The 21,199-nt window shown below is 39.4% G+C and overlaps 1 protein-coding gene across 1 annotated transcript in view; it reads right to left on the bottom strand.

The window, feature by feature from the left end:
- The window catches only part of PCNX2 (pecanex 2), a 160,949-nt gene that overhangs the window by 115,958 nt on the left and 23,792 nt on the right, over positions 1 to 21,199 (bottom strand). The window contains exons 8-12 of the mRNA XM_086743929.1: positions 19,884 to 19,977; positions 5,364 to 5,499; positions 2,043 to 2,185; positions 545 to 698; positions 414 to 446 (exon numbers count right to left, since the gene is read on the bottom strand). Of these exons, the coding sequence (XP_086600055.1) occupies positions 414 to 446; positions 545 to 698; positions 2,043 to 2,185; positions 5,364 to 5,499; positions 19,884 to 19,977 (560 nt within the window). The remainder of the gene's footprint in view (positions 1 to 413; positions 447 to 544; positions 699 to 2,042; positions 2,186 to 5,363; positions 5,500 to 19,883; positions 19,978 to 21,199) is intronic.

The raw sequence follows: 21,199 nt of genomic DNA, 5'->3' as shown, positions 1-21,199 counted from the left end.
AAAAAAAAATCCCCATATCAAGAAAAAGAAAAAGCACCAACTGATCAATCAATGACTGAGGTGCTAATCTGGAACTTCTGCTGTTTTCAGTCACTGTTTCTAAAGGAAAGCAAAGAAAAAGCTTGTCTGATGCCTGAGGATTGAATTTCAGCAAACTAGTTGAGATGCATTTGTTTTTACTGCATATTTTAGTTTCAAGAACAAGTACTTTTCTACTAGCAGTGATAAATTCGAATAGCTTAAAATTAATAAAACATAGTACAAAGTCTCAAAATCACAGACATCTTGTTCATTTTCATAAATCAGCCAGAATAGCAAACTACTTATACCCGTGTTTCACTGAACAGCCAACTGTTTCACATTACACAAGTGATAATAAAGGAGAAAGACTTGTTCTACTGGACGAGACTTACATGTATTGGTGAAGCAGGATCAGGCTGAACGCTCTAAAAGTAAAGGAGAAAAAAAAAAGTTTTCTTACAGGATTTTGTCTTGGTAGAAGTTAGAAAAAAATTCAGCAATTGGATATGAACTTGTGTCCTACCTTTAGGAGAGAATACTGGCAGCTGGCCATCACGAGACAGAACAACAGAACCCAAATGTCTTTACAGAAGCCTTGATTCAGAGTCAGGAATCCAAGAAGTGAAACAAGAACTACTAGAAGGACAGCAAATACATTCTCCTTTATATCTTCTGTCCTATGTGAATAAAAGTGTTAAGAGAAGTACAAATATTTATATATTCCTTAGAGCAAGGCAGGTCAATTTGCAGCTGGTTTGAACCATCAGTGCCGGTGCTGTAAGAATTTACAGAATCTGAGGTTTTGCTCCGCAAACTACATTTTTGTGCTTAATGGTACTTCACCCCCATGCCAAAGACCTTATCCACTGTGACAGTAAAATGTATAGAAAAAAAAAGCCATATGCATAGAAGTCCAGTACTTTCCAATTTCACTTCCCAAATAGAATTCCACAGTGGAGTTGATTTGAATGTAGGCAAGTGTACGTTTATTAAACAAACAAAAAAGAACAAAACAAAACCTAAACACTTTTAACTGAGGAAATAAGACATTCATTTAATCAAAAATATACGTCTGACAACAAAGGATTAGATGAAAGACAAAATTTGTCATCTACTGTTTTATTTGTTTTATCTGTTCTATTAGAACATGGATGCTGAGACAAAAAACAATGTTAATATTCAGGCTTTAACAAGAGTTTATCAGTAGGTGCTTTCCATGCAATTGAAACACAGAGATAAGATATCAGAGAGAAGTAACTGCTCTGGGCATAAGCTCTATGACTATATAGCCTGATTTCTGCAGCATGTAAAACTGTCATCTGAAATTTCTGCTGTGGAGCTCATATTAACATGTATGGCATAGCATCCACCCAAAAGCAGATACAGGAGAGCAAGCAGCTGTTGGGTGTATAGGCTAGCATGTCTGAAGCTTCCAGTAGTCTGGCAGATTACCACATGAGGTCGAACAGCAAAGGGCAGTGCCTAAAGAGTTGATGCCAAATGAAACTGAGGGATTAGAGAAATGAGAGATGCCAAGACAAGAAGTTTTCTCTAAACAAATAAACCTGAACTGGAACTGAGAGAGTAGCTGAAAAATCTTCTCCCAAATACCACTCTAAATTTCCTTTTTAGGATTGGACGACCTAGTTTACAATATCCTGGGACCCTTCCACTTCTGTATTTTTGCACAAAAAATAAATATTTTCTCATCAGAAAGCTCAGAATCATTGGATCCAACAGTTGAGAGTCAACTTAAGACTATTCTACAGGTCTGGTACTCACAAGAATCAAAGTCTCTGCTTGAAAACAAAGCAAGAACCACCAAAATCAACTCTGAAGAAAATAATTTTTTTCAACTTAAAGCAAACAAAAGCAAAAGCATCTATCTACTCAACCTGAATATAGGACACTAATATAATGCTCACTTTTTCCTTCTTTAGTGGTCTGCATTGCTCTGTGTAGATGTGGAACCCCTCACTGTTAACACTACATAAAGCTGCATTTAAAAAAAAAAAGCTTACCTGTCCAACAATGCCAACAAGGTAAGACGATCATACCAGACTTTAATCCATTTGCCGGGGAATATAATAAATCTGTAAAACTGTCTGTTCAGTTTCCGCTGTGCAGAAGAACATGAAGAATCCTCAGGATCCTGGCTGGGTTGCTTTAAAAACAAACAAACCAGAAATACAAAAAACACTCTTTCACATTGACATATGGCTGCCAGCAAAGCAGGTGTTTAAAAGGCCAAATTTAAATGAAGTTTCTTTTTTTTTTTTCTAAAAGAAACTGTGGGAGCATATTTATTTTCTTCATTTTAAATTAGCAACAAAAATATCACACCAACTTAGTTATTGCAGATGGACAGAAGCTATATCAATTGCGGAGCTCAACAGTTTTTTAAACAGAAATAGTAAATATTCATTTAAAATAATTATTTTTTAGTCCTGATCCACTGCTTGTCTAAAGTTTCTTTTCGAAGACTTTTTCCATGCGTTAGGCTAATTTCAGCACAACAAAAAATCACACATGATAGGACAAACTCTTGTTTTTAACCAAAAAATCAAGTAGGCTTTAAGGCCTAGAGGCATGACTTATCAACTCTTCTTCCAGAACACACCTTTGTTTATCTTTCCTGAGATGCTTCTAATGCCACATGAGGTGTGCATCCTCAGGAACAGCAAGAGGAGGAAAAAAAAAAATCCAAACAAGCAGAAATAGCATAACCATCACTAGTTTAAGAGTCTCTAATCTTACCATCACAATTATAAATCCATCCTTTTGAATGTTGCTCTAAGGCCTCTAAGGCCTTTTCTTCTTGTCTGTTTGAACTACAGCATTTCATATCTCCAACTCTACACCTGCACTCCTTCACCAACACTTGTGGGATGGAGGCTTATCTACAGACCATCAGCCAAGCCTGCAAAGCTAGACAACAGAACAAAAAAAAACTCTGCAAAGTAATGATTTCTTTCCAAGGTACACCAATAATTGATTTTGGGTGGGGAGGGCACAGATCACTTCTTTTTCTTTCAAGAAGAATTTGAGATTTCTAACGACTGTGAAATCCAGTGGTTTTCAACCTCCTTCTAGCCCCCTCAATCGTTAAAGATAGTTAATCAACAATAGATGATAAATATATCTATTATGGAACTCTAGGCGACATTAACATTAGAATTATTTGTGTTAGATTAACTTTCCTAGTCAGAGAAGGTGATTTCTATGTGAAGTAATTGATCACCTTCTTGAATCTTAAATGTTAGGAAAACACTGCTTTTTAAATAGCCTATACACTTGCACAAAGGAATTGTTAAATCTTCTCTCAGATTATTGAAATAATTTCTAATCTTCACTTTCCAGGAAAAGGCATTTTACACATAATTCACATGTGACTTTATGTATTGCTGTGCGTCAGCTGGCAAACAACTCACTGATATCCTTAGCCTGCTGGCAAACGTGAGGTAAAACAGGCTAGCTTAAGCTTCAGAGAAAGAAATTCAAGTTTAAGCATTTTATCTCATGCCTCCAATTGACTAAAAGCACACAGCCACGCAGTGCTGGGTAGCTCAGCCACTATCACCACAGCACAGTAACTCACTCGTGTTTCTGAGCATTCAAACACGCAAGGGGGTGCCGGGCTGTTCGGTGTTCGGCATTCTTTCATGTATCAACAATTGCAGATAATTTAAAAACTGTGAGACTGACTGGCAATCCTTTCACCACACTGATTTTAAAATCTAGAAGTACTTTAGGTACTCCAAATTTTAATATTTTTATCACCACTTTAAAAAATCACTCCATTATGGAGCTGGCGCACTTTTAAAGAAAAAAAAATATTTAAAAATATTAGAGCTGCTAATATTGGCACAGTTTTGTTTCTCCTGGGTCCTATTCTCCAACAGAAAGTAATGTGAAACTCAATCAACTGCAATCATTAACTTCACTCAGCTAATCTAGACTGCTCACTGTAACTAAATAAAAAAAAAATCAAAATGGTGGCAAAGAGTCCATTAAAAACACCTCAGGATCTGATTGTTTGGTCCTCAGAACAGCTTAACACGTATTTAACTGAGTGTGTAAGCGAACATTTTGGCTCCTGAGGAACTGTAACATTTGGATGAAGCCCATTACATGAGGCCTGCAATACTTGGGCTGGAGTCAGGTTTTTGAACTGTGTTTAGGAAACTCTCTGACCAGCCCCGAGCAAGTCACTAAGTCTAATTGTGCTTCCGATCAAAAAAAGGGCTTCTAAGAATTCACTTCATAAATTTATATAGTGTCAGAGACAGCCTGAAACCCTAGCTTCAATGAAATCAATGACAAAACTTTTCCTGACTTACATAGGCTCAGAATTTCATGTTTAATACAAAAAATTCAGAAACCAGGGAGTTCTGAAATTACTGCCTGGTCTTGTTACAAATTTGCTGTGTGATCTTGACCAATATGCCTTACTTACTAATGGCGCAGTTTTCCTGAAATAAGGAGGGGGTAAAAAAAAAAAGGCATCATAATTGTTCTCTAATTTACAGGCAGTTTACAAGATTATAAATGGAAAACATCTGAGTCATGAGACGGAATTCTCTGTCCAAATCTGACATACACAATTCAGGACAACTTCCTGATTTTTAATTTAAAAATAGTTCTTCCATACAAGTTGCTTCTAGCTTGAAGTTCCTGTGCAAAATCTAAGATGAAAGATAATTAACTGGCATTTTAAAGTTATTCATAAATATCAAACTGGAATTTGCCATGGAAGAAAAGAGAAGGTTAAAGTTATTATAAAAGGAACAGTAAAAACTGATTACAGCCTTAAGCCATTGGTCACAGACCCTAAACACTGTAAAGTTCAAGTATGTCCACATATTACCATAGAAACTGAACTCTGTAGGCCTTTTTCTTTTACCATCTGCATTGAAGAGATAGCTCTGACATTCCACAACAGACATCCAGAAATCTGGTTGCTGGATTCAGGAAAGTGAAACCAGACATGAGGTTTTAGGATACTAATGAATCTGGAGTAAACACTTCATACTATTAAAATCTGGTGATGTGTCTAAAATCCTAACAGCTGTGTCCTCTTTCTTTCAAATCAAATAAGATCTAAGATAGAAGATCAACTTTTTAGGCAATGGAGTCCTTAAGTACTCCCCTAGGATACTACTCAGTGACAGTAAAAAGCAAGCTGAATTACATGCATCAAGATAAAATACACTTTCTCCCACATGAGCAATACCAGGCAAAGTAGCATAGAAAATCAACAAAACTGTCTCATGAACAAGTATGCAACATTTGTTTATAAAGCAGTTTATCAAAATGCTAGAAACTAAGATATTACAATGTACCCGTGGGCTTTCTGAAAGGGTCCTTCGTGCCACCATCAGTAGAAGCTGCTGCTGAAGAGCGCTTGCTGCTTGATCCCCCGACGACGGTTCTTGGCTCTCTGAAGTAGTAGTACTAGAGGAGCTGAACTGTATTTCACTGTGCACAGAGGGAAGAAAGGAAAGAAACTGTTTTAAGAAGCAGTATTTTCCTATTATTTCTGAAACATTACAGGAAGAAGCCTGTCATTACACTACTGGTTGGCTCACAGGACATGGAGCCTTCCACCTCCATACCTGAAATCTAGCCCAGGCCCACAAAACAGTTAACACCCACATTTAGGTACACATGGTCTACTACATCCACCGCAGATAAACAGATACTTCTGTATCAGATGAACACTTGCAATGAATCACACTTCAGAAGTGCCTTTTTCTGTCCACTGACAATAATTCAGGTCAAGAGCTGTGTATCTACAGAGCAAAACCGCAGGGTAGCTACCGCAGAGACTCTGGATCAACTTTCAAACAAGCTCACTTAGGTACCAAGCTAGTCTGGTGTCACCTGCACTGAATTCGCTGAGTACTAATTTACCCTACTGAGAGTTCAGGCTACAAGAAATTCCTTGTGCTCTAGCAAGATAACAACAATGCATGAGCTAATTCACATCAGGCTAGCTCAGATATCCTCCACACTGGGAGGGCCCTGAGCAAGATGCTATTTTTTCCTTCTGTGTTTACTGCTTTACAATGTAGATACAACACTTAAACAGTTTACTTGAGGAAATCTTCTGCACTTAGACCAGAGATACCTGTTGGTGTGCTACCATTACATGACTGAGTCTCAGCAAGAACTATATTGAAATTAAATAATTGTTACCTGAGGAAAAGATCTATTTTGAATATTTCTTGCTTATTTGCTTCTAAATGGGGTTTGTACATCAGGCGCCCTGCCCTGAGCTCATTACTCCCCTGCCTCTGGATGCCTGCCTTGAGCTCTTACTACTTTCATATCTGCATGAGGCAGAAGTACCTCGGTGCTCACATAAGGTAGTCAATACCTATTGTTCCTATTTTCCATAAAGGAAAGACAAGCAGGAGGAAATTAGAGTCAGCCAGGGAATCTGCGGCAGAGAAGAGCACAAAGCTCTCATCTTGCACACCCTACGCTTGCCCCCAAGCCACCTTATTAATTTTGGTGAATTCAACCTTCCTTGCCTTCGGGCACCAATTCCAAAAGCCTGTCACGTAGCCCTCGTTACAGCCTTGTGGCTGTCTTGCACAAAACTGGCCCTTAACTGAGCTGCAGTGTCTAGTGCTGTGCTGGCATCAGGTTCAATGTCTGGATTACTTAGAGGCGGGGCTGAAGAGCCGCACCAACAGCTTGAAACACACACATTGTTTCTTCTTCTCCCCTCCAGGACTCGCTGGCTGTGCCTGGACCAAAAGGAGCACCAGCAGCCCCGAGATGTCACCAGAGGAGCCATCCAGCCTCTGGTCTCTGAGCCAGGTAGTTCAGTTTTTTCAAGGCCTCGATTGCTATCAGGCTTGGATCCCAGATCTGATATTCACCATCTGCCACTCCAGCAGAGTTATCAGCTGAGTAGAAATGAGAGTGCCTCATGTTCCTGACCCTAATGGCTTCCCCTGTACTCCCCACTCCTGCTACAGGCAGAAGCATGGTCTGCTCCACAGAGATAGGACAGCTGTCATGTTCCCTTTGGATAGTATTAGGACATAAGGACTTGATCCAATGCAACGCACTTGTCCTACCCACCAGGCAGCCCTCTGTAGAACATAACTCCTTTGTGGGTCTTGTTTAGCACCTTGTCAGCAGTCAAAAGAAAAGAGTATAGAACGGATGGGAACAGATCCAAGATCCTGGATCTCAATCAACAGATTTAAGCAGGCAAAAAGGAGAGGAAGGCTAGAGGCACGCCTCCCAGGAGAAAGATTCCCACAGATAAAGACTACAGAGGAAAGCCATGCCTTTTGCTTATTCTGAAGTGCCCGACTCAAGGGCAATCTTGTCCAGCTTGAAGGAAGGCAATGGATTTTCATTTGTTTGTTTGTTTCCTCAGGATGAGCTGCCCTGTTCCTTGCCATTGTAAGTGCAACTCTGGGACTCCTTGTTCATAGCAGGAAAAAGGCAGTTGCAGCCCAGGGTATGCAGGAACACTATTGTGGGAATTCCTGCCCAGAAGGTGACCCAACAAAACAGCAGAGGTATAGAACAGTGACTGCTCATGCCTTCCTAAATGAAGAGTTTATCTTCAATAACTTTCTGCATCTTTAGCTGTCTTTCCACAAAAGCCAACTGGACTCAAGAGTATATCTAGATTGGATCGTGTCTTTTATCCCACGTTTACCAAGAATGGAAATGGCAGAAGGACAGATTGAAAGGCCAAAATATTCCCTTGGTACTCTGCTCTATCAGTTCTCAGAAATCCAAATTCTTTTACTCCTAAGACTTATTCCAAGAATAAACTTAAGAGATCAAATAATCTCCCACCAGACTTGAAGATAACTGAAAAGCCAAGAGAGCCCACTGTCTGTTTTCTGTTCACAGAAAAAAATTCACAGCTCCACCTATCAGCAACTGGCAGAAGAGTCCACAAGCAGCTGGGACACTGACTGTGGGAAAAAGTCGAAAACTTCATAGGCCTGAAAAGGCAATTAGGGCTGAGAAATCAGGAAGACAGAGCTAGCAAAGCAATAATTCCAAAATCAGAAGCTGTCATCTGGCCTTCATCTGCCTCCTATGCCTTTTATTCATCAGCCTTGTCTCCCTGTATCACTTCTTACTCTGTCCTCATCTTCTGATCCCCCCAGCTCGTATTTGCTGTTTTTTTCTCCTTATCCCTATTTTCCACACAACCTCCTTCTGACATTCACTTGCAATCCCCATGATGCTGAATTGCTTGCACAGCTACTTAGAAGCTGTATATCTTGTCTGATGACATCGTTATCACACTGACAGCAAATACCAGTAAGAAATGCAACGGTGGTGTTTGTGTTTTTGTAAGCCTATAAACTAGATTCCATAAGTTTATTACCATATATAAATAGGAGCAAACACTCTCTAATCATAAAATCATTATAACAGAGCTGATCACAGTATAACATGGAATCTTGCTAAATAGAAAATCTGTTCATTTGCAGAATCAAATTAATGTTATCAAGATCTACCACAGTAAACTGCACCGCTAATGTAAGCAAAGGTATAATTGAACTAAATTTTGAATAATAAAATATTAACTAAAAATATCTTTGGTAAACATACAACCCACGCAGTTCAAATGCAGAAGATACATAGCACCCTCTACCGATAGCTGGTTATAAAGTCAGAAATTTTCTCCTGGCTCATAATTCAGTTTTGTAAGAACACTGAATAAACATATGCCAACTGAGTAATCATACAACACTAAAAAAGGTTTTAGTATAACCACACAGTACTGGAAAAATCTTCCTTCTCCTTCTTTGATTATTCTGCAACAGTTGCCTTGTACCACTGACAATTTGGCGCAAGTCATTCAAATACAACCTAGCTGAAGTCATCCCCTTTGTTAACAGTTAGCCAGCCTTGAGTCCGAGCACCTCTCAAGGTAAGCTCATTATACAGGCATGCCACACAATTACTAAGAATTCCCAGTTAAAGTCGTTTTGCAGGGCGTGGATAAGTTTCATTTTCACACGCATATGGAGGAAAGAACAGGGAACCTTGTAACCAAGATCACAACAGACACACTAACAAAGCACCTTCCTCTCAGTCCTCATGTGCCTAAAAGCAAAAAGACCCTACCAGACTCCTGCAGGCAGCTGCCTGGGTCGTTACAAACCTTAACAGTTTGTAACATAAATATCCACAGCGAAAATAATATAGCTGAAAGCTATCTGTAATACTCACTAAAACACCACTCTTAAGTCAAAGCAGCTATGGTTATGACATTTGAAGAAGATCCACAGTGAAGCTCAGAGCTGGGAAGCTCCCCTTCTGCACACCCAATGAGCAATGACTTCTGAGTTCTTGGTCTGAGGTGTGTTCAAAGTACCGCCGAACTGAGACTTCAGTGATCCAGTTGTACAAAAGCCAGGTAGTGCTAACAACATAGCAGGAACTCCAAATGCCCTTACTTTTGTGTCCTTTCAAAAGTCAGTTTGCAGTACGAACACAGCTGTCTGAACTGACATTGAAACTAGTGGATCAACAGCAGCCCATAGTTTGCCGATGGTGCCGCGATTACTCAATGCTGTTGCTGATGTCTTCCCACCACCACCCCTGCAGCTTTGCTCCTTCTCACCTAAAATGGCCTCCCTGACATTTCACGTCCCAGATCACTTTTATACGTCATCACATAGGCCTCTTGCTGTGTCTCTACTCATTGCACATCAGGTCTCCACTACAAAGCTGCCAGCATTAATCCGACCACAGTATCGCACAATTCAGGACTGAGATTAAATCCACTAGTTGTGGACACCACCTTTTGAAGTAGCAGATGATGTACAGTTCCAAATCGTACTACTAAATAGCAAGACTTAAAAAAATAAAAAGCAACTTAAAGTATATTAAAAACCTGAAATAGTCAAAAGTCAGAGCAGTATTAAGACTGAATAATGATGCGACAAACCCAATCATAGCAAACACAGGAAAACTGTGAAGAAAAGGAGGCAATCTTCACTTTTTTGGTAGGAAATTATTTATATTCTGTTTTAAACTTAATTCACAATGCATATTTTAACTTTCCTTAGTGGTTACTCTGGAGAGGAGCTCAAGTTAAATAAGAAATCTCTCTTAAATCTTGTTCACATTTTAATGGACTACAAAATGAGCACTAGTATCTACTAAGATATGAAGCCAGATACTACATATGGACAGAAAAACCAGCAGCGTTGCAGGCAGTACGAAGGCAGGAAGTTATGCACATCTTCTTCCTTAGGTGTGTGCTAAGAACGGGATCACTCCATACACCCTTACTTCTCTGTATTCAGATTTTTTTTATTTTGATAACAAGCATCTAAATTGATAACTTGTAAGCCTATTTAATTTCAGAGGTAAGATAAATGTACTAACAGATCCGAAGAGCATGTACTAGATAATAAGCTAGAGGATGCTTTTTAAGATGTGGCTTTACTGGAATTAATGCATTAACAGCACCCATGGTTCCATTATCTCCAGAGTCTTTTAAAACATCTCTTTTAGCTCTCTTTATGCAAAGGTGGAGGGAGGGAAGAGAAGCCAGTCCCAAAAGCTCAAGGGCTACCAAAGCTCCTAGTCCTGAGCAGGATTTTGCTGCCACCATGTGGCAGCATGCCCTCCTCTAATCTCTGCATCTCATTCTGTTGAAAACGCTCACTTCCCTGCTCTGTTTCCACAGAGTGAAAGAGGGGCTAAAAAACCCTACAGATACAGGAAAACATTTTAACTGGCCAAGGTAAAACAAGAGTTTTCTCCTGTCCCAAGCAGGAAAATGCTACCGAGTTTAGTAAAGAGTACTTTTCAGAAAAATCAATGGCTTTATTCTAATTCAAACATCACCATTTTCAGCACGCACACACCAGGCTCATTTATGTGTTCAAGCAGCACTACGCTCAAGTGACCAGCTTATCTGAAATCACTGAATCCCAAAAGGAACTATATAGTATTTGTCGCATCCATTTCAAAACGCGCTTAGCTGCAGAACGGCACAAGCTGCAGCAGCTTTCAGAAATCTTTAAGAGTCAGCAGCCTATTACTACAGCAGCAGGTGATCTTTGCAATTTTGGTCACCTTGCTGTGGATTATAAAGATGTTTTAGTGATACAGCATTTTGTCATTCTAAAACGGCATTTTGAAACACTAAAAATAAAAAAAAAAGAAAATATACTTATAAGTCTACTTTCTCCTAGGAGGAACAAACCCCAAGGGTTGAGGGAATTTTCCAGCAGTGAACACAAAAAGTATTAATGGATGTATACAGGAGACATATAGTACTGTTAAGGCATTCAGATAGATACTATCATACAGTATAATGCACTCAAGCAGCTTACTCAGGATTTGAATGTAAATCAAATAAATTAACTCATTGATCTGCAGTTCTCTCTTTTGCCCAGGGCCAGAAACACAAGCACTCCACAGCTACACTGGCAGGTAAGTCAAATTATTTTCTTAGTACTTCTTAGTCACTCTTTTGCTGCAATTACTTCTTTTTAACCTATTGGCCCTGCTGTTGCTCCCCCCAAAATATTATAAAAACAAACAAAAAATTTAAACAGAAAATATTTTCCTTAATGGAGTTCTCTATCTGTACTGTGAAGTATTTCAGACTCAAACTATAATATAGCTTCTTAGAAGCCTAATTTTAATGTCAGAGCCTCACCTAAAAAAAGTGAGTTTAGAGGACCCATTGCTCAGATAGAACATGCACAGTGCAATATGAATCCATTAATTGTACTGGTATGGATGAACCACATGTAATAATAAAACATACATAAACACAGTTATATACATACATAAAATTACATTCTTTCAATAATTATATACATAAATTAAAAAAGATACATTACCAAGAAAGCAGGAGAAGGCTTAAACTGGAATAATTTTTTTTTTAAAGGTATACAGCAAGTTAGGTGTATATATAGAACCAATTTCAAGTGAAAGCCCAACGGTCACTTAGGCAGGAAGGAGAATATACAGCTAAGATAGGAAGATGGTTTTTTTTTTTTCTCAGGGCTGGGCAATCATTCTTTCTGCTCCAGTTCTCCAATATATTTCAGCTGCATGCAATACATCCATTTCTGTGGCCTATCTTACATATTTATTTTAACTCCAGCTTCTATTACACATATGCAGCCCAGCAGCCTCCTGATGCAATTTATGGCTACTGCTGACTGCTGCCAGACACATCAAGTGATAAACTGCACCAAGAGGTCCAGCACTTAAACCTATGTATGCATTTGAATGAATCAAATGCTTTTGCATCACAAAGTTGAATTGCTGTTGGTAAAAACTTGGATTGTTCTGAACAGACACCAACTCTTTAAAAACAATGCAAGTGTATAATGATACCATCTTGCACAGAATTGGGAGCTTCAAAATGATTTTCTTCTCAGGAGTTTAACACAGGAGAGAAGGAAATGGGCTCAAGAGTACAAGCAGTTTTCTCATAAATTGCATTTGCTAAAACCCAGATAACTTCTTGAAAGAAATATAAACGGCCAAATGCTTCCACAAGTTGTGCCGGCACAACGTCAGTTGGCTTCAGAAGATCTAACACTTGATTTGAGAGACAGAATAGGCCTATCCTCAAAATGTAGCCCTTAGCTGGAAAATTGAGATGTGTGTAGCTCAAAGGAAAAATTGGATTTTTGTGAATGTTTTTTTTCTTAAGTAGGAAAAAAGCTAACACAGAGAACATTCCCAGGTTGGTATGGATACATCCACATCAGAATTTTGTGTGTGGACCACCTTCTGTATTTCCTGAAGTGTAGTTAACCATAGCACACACGTGTCTGCACACACCACAAAGAAAACACTGTGCTTTAAATGGAGAGAAATGCAAAGATGCAGAGAAAAGTGCTCAAACACCCATTAATCCTATGGAGCATCTAGCATGAGTCTACACTGGCATTCTCTTCAGGGATGTTTGATGATCTGTTCTCATCTCAGATCTGAATATCCATGAACATGTCAGAGATGGATTGCAATATGCCTGAGCAAAACAGCATGGGAAAAAACGCAAACTATTTTTCGAAACAAATCCAGCCCTCCTTGAAACTAAATTTGTTCACATCAGCTGGCAACATTCTATGCTGAAAAAAAAAAAAAAAATCACAGTGACAGTGATAGATCATCAGTAAAATTTCAGGAGGAAAACATGGGAGTTTCACAGTGCCACCATGCTATCATGTCTGTGAACTGCTTCAGGTAGTATCATCAAAGTCTTGGATAGTTCATTCCTCACTGGAAGTATTTCCAAAATTATTTGAAGCAGCAAAACAGGAAGAATAAAGAATCTGAATGTATAACCATTAGAGCATTTCAAGGATTATAACCTGAATATAGCCAGTTATTTAACAACTTCATATCTAACAGTATTACCTATTGATATTGGATGTTGTGTTCAAGGTCTCTCCGAACACTATTCCTTTTCATTACTAACAACACAATTTTACACACAGTAAAATTTGGTAGGAGCAAAACTACACAAAACAGTGAAGTGTGTTATATTAGTGCCCTCAAGCTTACTTTTTCTGTCTTTCACAACGTAAGTGAAAGAAGTAGATATGGAGAGGGTTCTGAGCTCCATCACTGAATTATAAAACGAACAACCACCTCACTTATTCATCATCAAAAAAAAAGTGATCAAATATTCAAATTTTGGAGGCTATACATTCAGGCAGTATATTATTTTAGTATTTGACACTTGGGAAAAGAAACTATAACAGTTTACATCAGTTGAACAGAGTTTTTCATAGATGTGAAACCAGGAAGGATAACGTGTGTAGGTCAACCTCTTACATTCAATTAATTTAGAACAACAGGGCAGTATTTCAAAGACACGTTGATGAAACCTACACCACTGACAGGTATCAAATACTGACACATTTTCTTCAATATGTATGTGTACACACACAGAGGTTCCTTGACCTTCTAAACCAGAACCTCAGTTTGGAAAGAAAGCATAATTAGAAAAATAGCTAAACATGTTTTAAAATACATTAGTCTGGTACAGCAAGTATGCACAGAATATTTGATTGCTGTTAGATTTATATGTTGGCATTCATATATATCTCATGGCCCTCTTAGCCTCTCTACCGGGGACAGATCACGCAAATCATGCAAAAATCATTAATTCTATTATTAGCATTACTGTAATTTTAGGGGTTTATGCTTTCACTGGTATTTATGAGCCACTTTATATATAACACCTAGATAACATAGTAGTTCACATTTATCTTTCTGACTGCTTACCAAAACTGACTCAGTTATTTAATTAGAAAAGACATTCAAGGTAATTAAAGAAATTCCTAGGAAACATCTGCTTTCTGTCACAGAGCAACAGACAGACAAGGTGTGTCAGAGTAGCACCTCCCTACTTGTAAGATACTTATTAACTCCAGCTTGTTTATTCTGACCCCAGAAAACAGCTACATACCTCGAACGATGCTTTAACTTGTACATTCTTTCACCTCGTATTTTTAAGGTTGTCTTATTGTTAATGACTGTGGGTTTTACTTCGTAGTGCAAATCTAATGGGAAGAATTTGAACTTGAAATTGTAAGTGCTACATACAGGTAAGACGTAAACCTAGTGGCCATTTGGTGAGAAGTCAAACTAACCATACAAAAAAGGCATTTCAGGCTTATACCAGGCACCCATTTTACAGAAATGTGAGCTTTCTCATCTGCCTTCCCAGAAGCCAAGCACATACTCAAAACACACAGCATAGAAACATTAAGGATTCACTGTAAGAGAGACAAAGGCTGCTAAAGAACGTAATGCAATGGGGCAGAAGAATGGGGTATTTTCAACTTCTCACTCCAAAGCAGTTTCAAATGGTCTTTCTGTAACTAGTTTCCAACGTAATCCATGAGCTGAGAATACAGTTTACACTTTGTCTTGTCAAAGCCCGTCACAAAGCAATTTATGGCTAGAGGTGAAGTTGGCAAGGTAATGGGAGCATCAAATTTAGAGGCAATTAGCTCTGCAGGGAACCCAGTCCACAGGGACTGCTGGCAAGAGGTGTTGCTGGCAAGATAACAGACAAAAGTGGGGTCAGGGTAATTACATGGACTATAATTGGGGAACTGATTAGCTACCTGCCAATGTTTAAATAACTTACCAAACTCAGTAGCAAGAATCACCTGCCAAAGTGAGGGTTAAGATGGAAAAATAATTATCATTTTGGTGATCACTATGACATAAAGGTCTTCTTTAAATTGAACTTAGCTAACTTAAGTTTTTCAGTATTTTAAAAGCCGGGCGGCTGGCCCTGTGAGACAATTTGGTGAGACACAATCATGGAGATAATTTGAAACAATTCTAATTCTCAGTAACCTTTGGCAGAATCAAGGAATAATTTTAGAAATTATTAATAAGAGACTGTTTATGCTACATTTAAGCAGCTCTGAAAATTTCCAGGACAAGGACTGAAGGTACAGGTCGTATCTTTTATTAGGCCTACTATTATTAGGCCAACTACTATAGTTGAAAATAAAAATAATGAAACAAACAAACAAACAAAAAAAAAAACAAAAAAAAAGAAGAAAAATTAGACTCTGGTGGAATATATATATCAACACTGATAAACTGGAGAATACTCCAAAGATCATCTCACAACACTGCAGACATCTGAATCCAGTCAATTTCCTCAAACAATATTGCTTCCAATGTTAAGGAGCCTCTGAAGGAAGAAAGCACAGACTCCTTCAGACTTGGACATCTGCTTTCTCTGGCACATTGTAATCCATTGTTGTCCACCTCGTCCTTTACAAGCAAAGGAAGAGCAGGAAGCACGCAAAAGCGAAAAACAAAAAAAAACTCGTAACACAGCATCACTTCTGTGACAGAGTGACATTGTTAAGACTTTGCATTATTTGTGAGAAACGGATTTCAGAAGCCATGCCAAGAAGATAAGATAAAATGTTTACAGGCCATAGAAATACTACTTTAATTTTGGTTCCTAATAATCTGTTGTGAAATGTCAGACTAGTTAAGACTTTACTACTGGAGCAGACAATAGTAGGACTCAATAGACAGAAATAGCAAGTTATAATTTGAATTTAAGATCATTAAATGTTAGCTAATCTGCCTCAAGGCTTTCTTTAATGGATTCTTTTGAGTAATATTTAAATACCTTCTGCAGTTTTGCATAACTTAGTTAAAAGTTATTTACCTATGGCCAATTCATAAGGCAATTACATTCTTCTTGAGAAACCGGTCAGAGTTCATACCCTCCCCAGCCAAAATTCCTTCCCCTTCACAAGCTGCAGTGTTACCCAGAACTGCCACAGCTCCAAGCATGCTAATCTGCTGCTTCTCCCAACAACACCCCCAAAGCAAGAGGCCTCTTGCCATCATCTGGTCTGGTCCAATTCTCCTTCTCATAGAGGATCACATCAGGGCACATCAATGCACATCCACATTGTTACTCCACTAGCTCAACTCAGTTTGACATTTTCCCTTCACAAGCAGCTTAATCTTAATACTATAAAGCAGGCACGACTGGTGAAAAGTTTTAAGAGCTTGTACACATCTACTGCAGACCTATCTACTGTTCTCCATAAGCTTATTCTAGATTCTGAAATCTAGGGTCCCCAAGATCAAAACCGTATCCCTCCTATTCAAGGAGGATGCCACCTCTTATGTCCAGGCATTAGTTTTCTCCTGCATCCTTTGGCCTCATAAAATCTAATTTGGACGGATTATTAATGGATTCAAAGACCAAGCCTAAAGCTGTTTTTTCTGCACCACCTCAAGTACTCACAAAGAAGTACTGTCAGAGTCACTGTCTCCTCCTTAGTTAACTTTCTGATGGGGTGGGAGATAAGCTAAGGACATCTCAGAGGTGCTTTCCATGTCTCTTTTCTAATATCTTTTTGTAACAGCAGCACCTTCTGTTGGTATGGACTACTTGCACAATGAACATCTCCATCAGAGGAGGTCCCACCCTCAAGGAAATAATTTCTGTTGAGAGGTGTCCACAGACATACAGAAGAGATTGTAACGGAAGCGATCACTCATCACATTTGAGAAGTCATGGCAGTCTGGTGAGGTTCCCACCAACTGGAAAAGGGGTAACGTAACCCCCATTTTTGAAAAGGGAAATAAGGAAGACCCAGGGAACTACAAGCCAGTCAGTCTCACCTCTGTGCCTCGCAAGGTCATGGAGCAGATTCTCCTGGAAACCATCTAAGGCACATGGAAAATAAGGAGGTGATTGGTGAGCCAACATAACTTCACTAAGGGCAAATCATGCCTGACCAATTTGGTGGCCTTCTACAATAATGCTACAGTGTTAATGGATAAGGGAAGAGCAAATGATGTCATCTACCCTGACTGAGGCAAAGCATTTGGCACTGTCCTGAACAACATCCTTGTTTCTAAACTGGACAGATATGGATTTGATGGATGAACTACTCAGTAGATAAGGAATTGGCTGGATGGCCGCACTCAGAGAGTTGTGGTCAACAGCTCAGTGTCCAAGTGGAGACTGGTGATGAGTTGCGTTCCTCAGGGGTCAGTATTGGGACCAGCCCTATTTAACATCTTTGTCAGTGACATGGACAGGGGGATAGAGTGCACCCTCAGCAAATTTGCTAATGACACCAAGCTGTGTGGTGCGAGTCAACATGCTGGAGGGAAAGGATGCCATTCAGAGGGACCTTGGGAGGCTGGAGAGGTGGGCCCCTACAAACCTCATGAAGTTCAACAAGACCAAGTGCAAGGTCCTGCACATGAGTCGGGGCAATCCCAGGCACAAATACAGACTGAGTGGAGAATGGATTGAGAGCAGCCCTGAGGAGAAGGACTTGGGTGTGCTGGTGGACAAGAAGCTCAACATGAGCCGGTAATGTGTGCTTGCAGCCCAGAAAGCCAACCACATCCTGGGCTGCATCAAAAGAAGCGTGGCCAGCAGGTCGAGGGAGGTGATTCTGCCCCTCTACTCTGCTCTCATGAGACCACACCTGGAGTACTGCATCCAGCTCTGGAGCCCCCAACATGAGAAGGACATGGATCTGTTGGAGTGAGTCCAGAGGAGGGCCACAAAGATGATCAGAGGGCTGAAGCACCTCTCCTATGAGGACAGACTGAGAGAGCTGGGGCCGTTCAGCCTGGAGGGAAGACTCTGGGGAGACCTCATTGCGTCCTTCCAGTACCTAAAGGGGGCTTATAGAAAAGATTACAGTCTGCCCTAGCAAAACCCAACTTGGGCACACTTCATGCTTTCCTGTCCCCATTCCTTGTTTTTCATGTGAAATTCTGCTTTGTGCTTCCTTTCACGCTGCTCTGTTCTTGGAAAAGGTTGTTTTTTGTTTTTTTTTTATCTTCCCATTGACTCCCATGCAGAAACAGTCCTGGGAACCCGCTCATCTTTGCTGTCTTGTTCTGTCCCACAGTCTGAACTCCCACTGCACTCTGATATTTCCAGCAAAGGTGCTGATCTTTAGAAATTAAGCATATGTAAATGCCTCAGAGAATATCTGAACTTGCTTTTGTTAACAACATTTAGCAGAGTCCTTAAAAATAATTTACATCCCTCGAGGTCTACAAACCACAAACTAAAAACCAGTATTCAACACAGGACAGGAGGACAGAGATCTCACACAAGCATCTAGCAAAGACAGATTCAGAAGGACTTCTTATATGAAAAGGAAGATTGTTTTTCTTTTGATAAAAAAAAAAGCCAGATTCACTTATAAATGTCAGGGGACATAAAATTATTTCTGAATTTAGGATAGACCCAGTTCATTGCTATATGATGGAGGAGGAGGGGAGTATTCTTTGCAAGGTGAAACAAGAAGAATTGCAAGAGTTAAAATAGCCCCAAAGTAAAATGTTTTATTTTAGGTCAAAATTGAACTCTAGCCAGGTGAGTTTTTTTGGTTTGTTTGTTTGGTTGGTTTTGGTTTTGTTTTTTTTTTTCTGAAGACAGACAGAACATTTCTATTGTAGATGTGCTCAAATTATTTTTTTAAGTCTTCATCCACTAAATATTAAAAGCACTATTCTCATGTCTCTTGTAATAGCATTCTGTGTGAAAAGCTAACACTGTTCTTATGTGGTTCCAAGTTTTTCAAAAGTCTACAGTGAAAGCCAAACACTTAAAGAACAATATTTACTACTAACAATGACCTTTCTCTCCCCCTCACTCAACTTTTCCAAATGCTGTAGAATAAGAAAAACAAAATTACTTAAAAAAATACTTATGAATCATTAAAATTCTTTTACAGGTATGCCAACAACAGATCATGTAGGAAACAGTGTGGAAAGCACTGTAAAGAGTACGGATTTATGTGGATCAGTCGAAAAAGACCTTTGAAAACAGAAAATTGTTCAAATACCTTTTCAGAGGGGCAAACTGTCATGAGATATTTCATGCAAGGTGAACGGCTTTGCTGCTAGAATCCACAGGAAGCAGTGTCCCTGGCTGAAACTGATACAGCACTACTATCTACAAAAGACCCAACAGGCAAGGGAAGCAAGCAAGACAACACCATTGAGAGAATAGCTGGTAACAGTCAGGTTTTTTTTAATTTACAATCTCATTTATATGGTCACACTTGACTTTGGCTATTCCCAGAAAGTCAGGAAAGCACACTGGCTAGTTTTGTTTTTTGTTTTTCTCCCCCCCCCCCCCGCCACGTTTTTCTTATCAATATTCTTATAAAGCAGTCACTGTTTTGGCATGGAACAAAAATATGCATGCTTTGACATCTCTAGAATAGGTTAACAGATTTATTCGCCCGTGCTCCTTTTCACATGCACCTTTCACAGCTACAATCAGTTTTCTAGTTTCTAGTAATGAAAACTTTTAACATCTCTAAAAATAAGGGCTTACTTACTGAGCATTTGAAATACAATCACAATTTGACAGCTGATGTCGAAAGTTTCCTTCTTTCTGACAGCCAGCCTTTAAATAGCAGGATCTAATTTCTCCTTTAGAAAATAGAGAGGAAGAAAAAAAATCAGTTCAGTGATACAACCATTTGTTCTACACACAAAATTTATAAAAAATATATTTTAGGTCAGGTACATTTCTAAATAAGAGTTTTCCATTTGTGCACTAGGCTTATTTGAGACTTCAGAAAGCAAATTAACATTCAAACAACTGAACACCTGAGAAAAATCAAAACACAGAAATTACAGAGAAAACTTGACCCCTGTTTTCAGCATAGAGCATGAGACTCCATGAGAGTAAAAAAAAGGGAACCTAAATCAAAACAAGATTCAAAGAAACAGACAAGCTAGAGGTTTACGTTTAAAGGTATATAAAGTAGGTGCAAAGTCCATCTATCAATACAAGTTCACTCTAAAATGTGAAACCATCAAATTTTTTTCTTTCAGTTCACAAAGGTGAGGTCAAGAGGTACAAAGCAAGGAGAAATTCTGCTAAAAGTGCAGCCACTGCTACTCTCCCTCCCTTGCATTTTCAAGCGTAAAGTGAAGGGTTGCTGCTCATTGACGAAGAGGTCATGCCATCTGCCTGACCGGCAGCTGCTCTTCTTAGCCCCACAGCACACCAGGGGCTGCAAGCAGGGCCAGGAGGAACTGGCAGAAACCCAAAACAACTCTGGCATCATGAACCGAGCTACCATGAGTGCTCATTCCATGCTGGTTTTGAAGGCAGCTTTAGGGGGAACATGGCTTTTGTAATGGCTGCCATTCAGAGTTCTGAGCCACTACCTCACAGGGCACTGCACGGAGTTCAAACAAACCACCACCAAGTACATTACAGCTTCAACCTCTAGGAATAGCGGCAGAGCAGCAGCACGCCAGGCACAGGCATAGGGCAAGACTAGATCACTCATTAATTCTCTTCAAAGGGCTACCAGACCACCACTCGAACAAGAGCAACCATTGCATTATGAGAGACAGTTCAGTCTGAGCCAGCTGGAGAACAAAACAGTAAAAAGGAGGAAAATTTTACCCGGCCAAGCCAGTGCAAAACTCCTCACCAAGCAGAAAGTGCCAGAGGTTCTTCTGCAAAGACAGAAGTAGTCCTCTGGCCTAGTCAGCATTTTTGAAGGTGATGCTTGGAAGATAAACTTCACGCACTGTGCAAGCCTTAGGTCTGTGATGGTCACTGTTGGATTTTGAAAACTCAGTTATTGCTGATCTGACTTTAAATTACTAAGCCCTTTTCTTTCATGCAGAAAAA

Source organism: Chlamydotis macqueenii, chromosome 3, assembly GCF_036417535.1.
Source record: "Chlamydotis macqueenii isolate bChlMac1 chromosome 3, bChlMac1.mat, whole genome shotgun sequence".
Classification (NCBI taxonomy): Eukaryota; Metazoa; Chordata; class Aves; order Otidiformes; family Otididae; genus Chlamydotis; species Chlamydotis macqueenii.
Note: the sequence above shows the minus strand (reverse complement) of the source record. Positions and strands in the feature narration are given on the sequence as shown.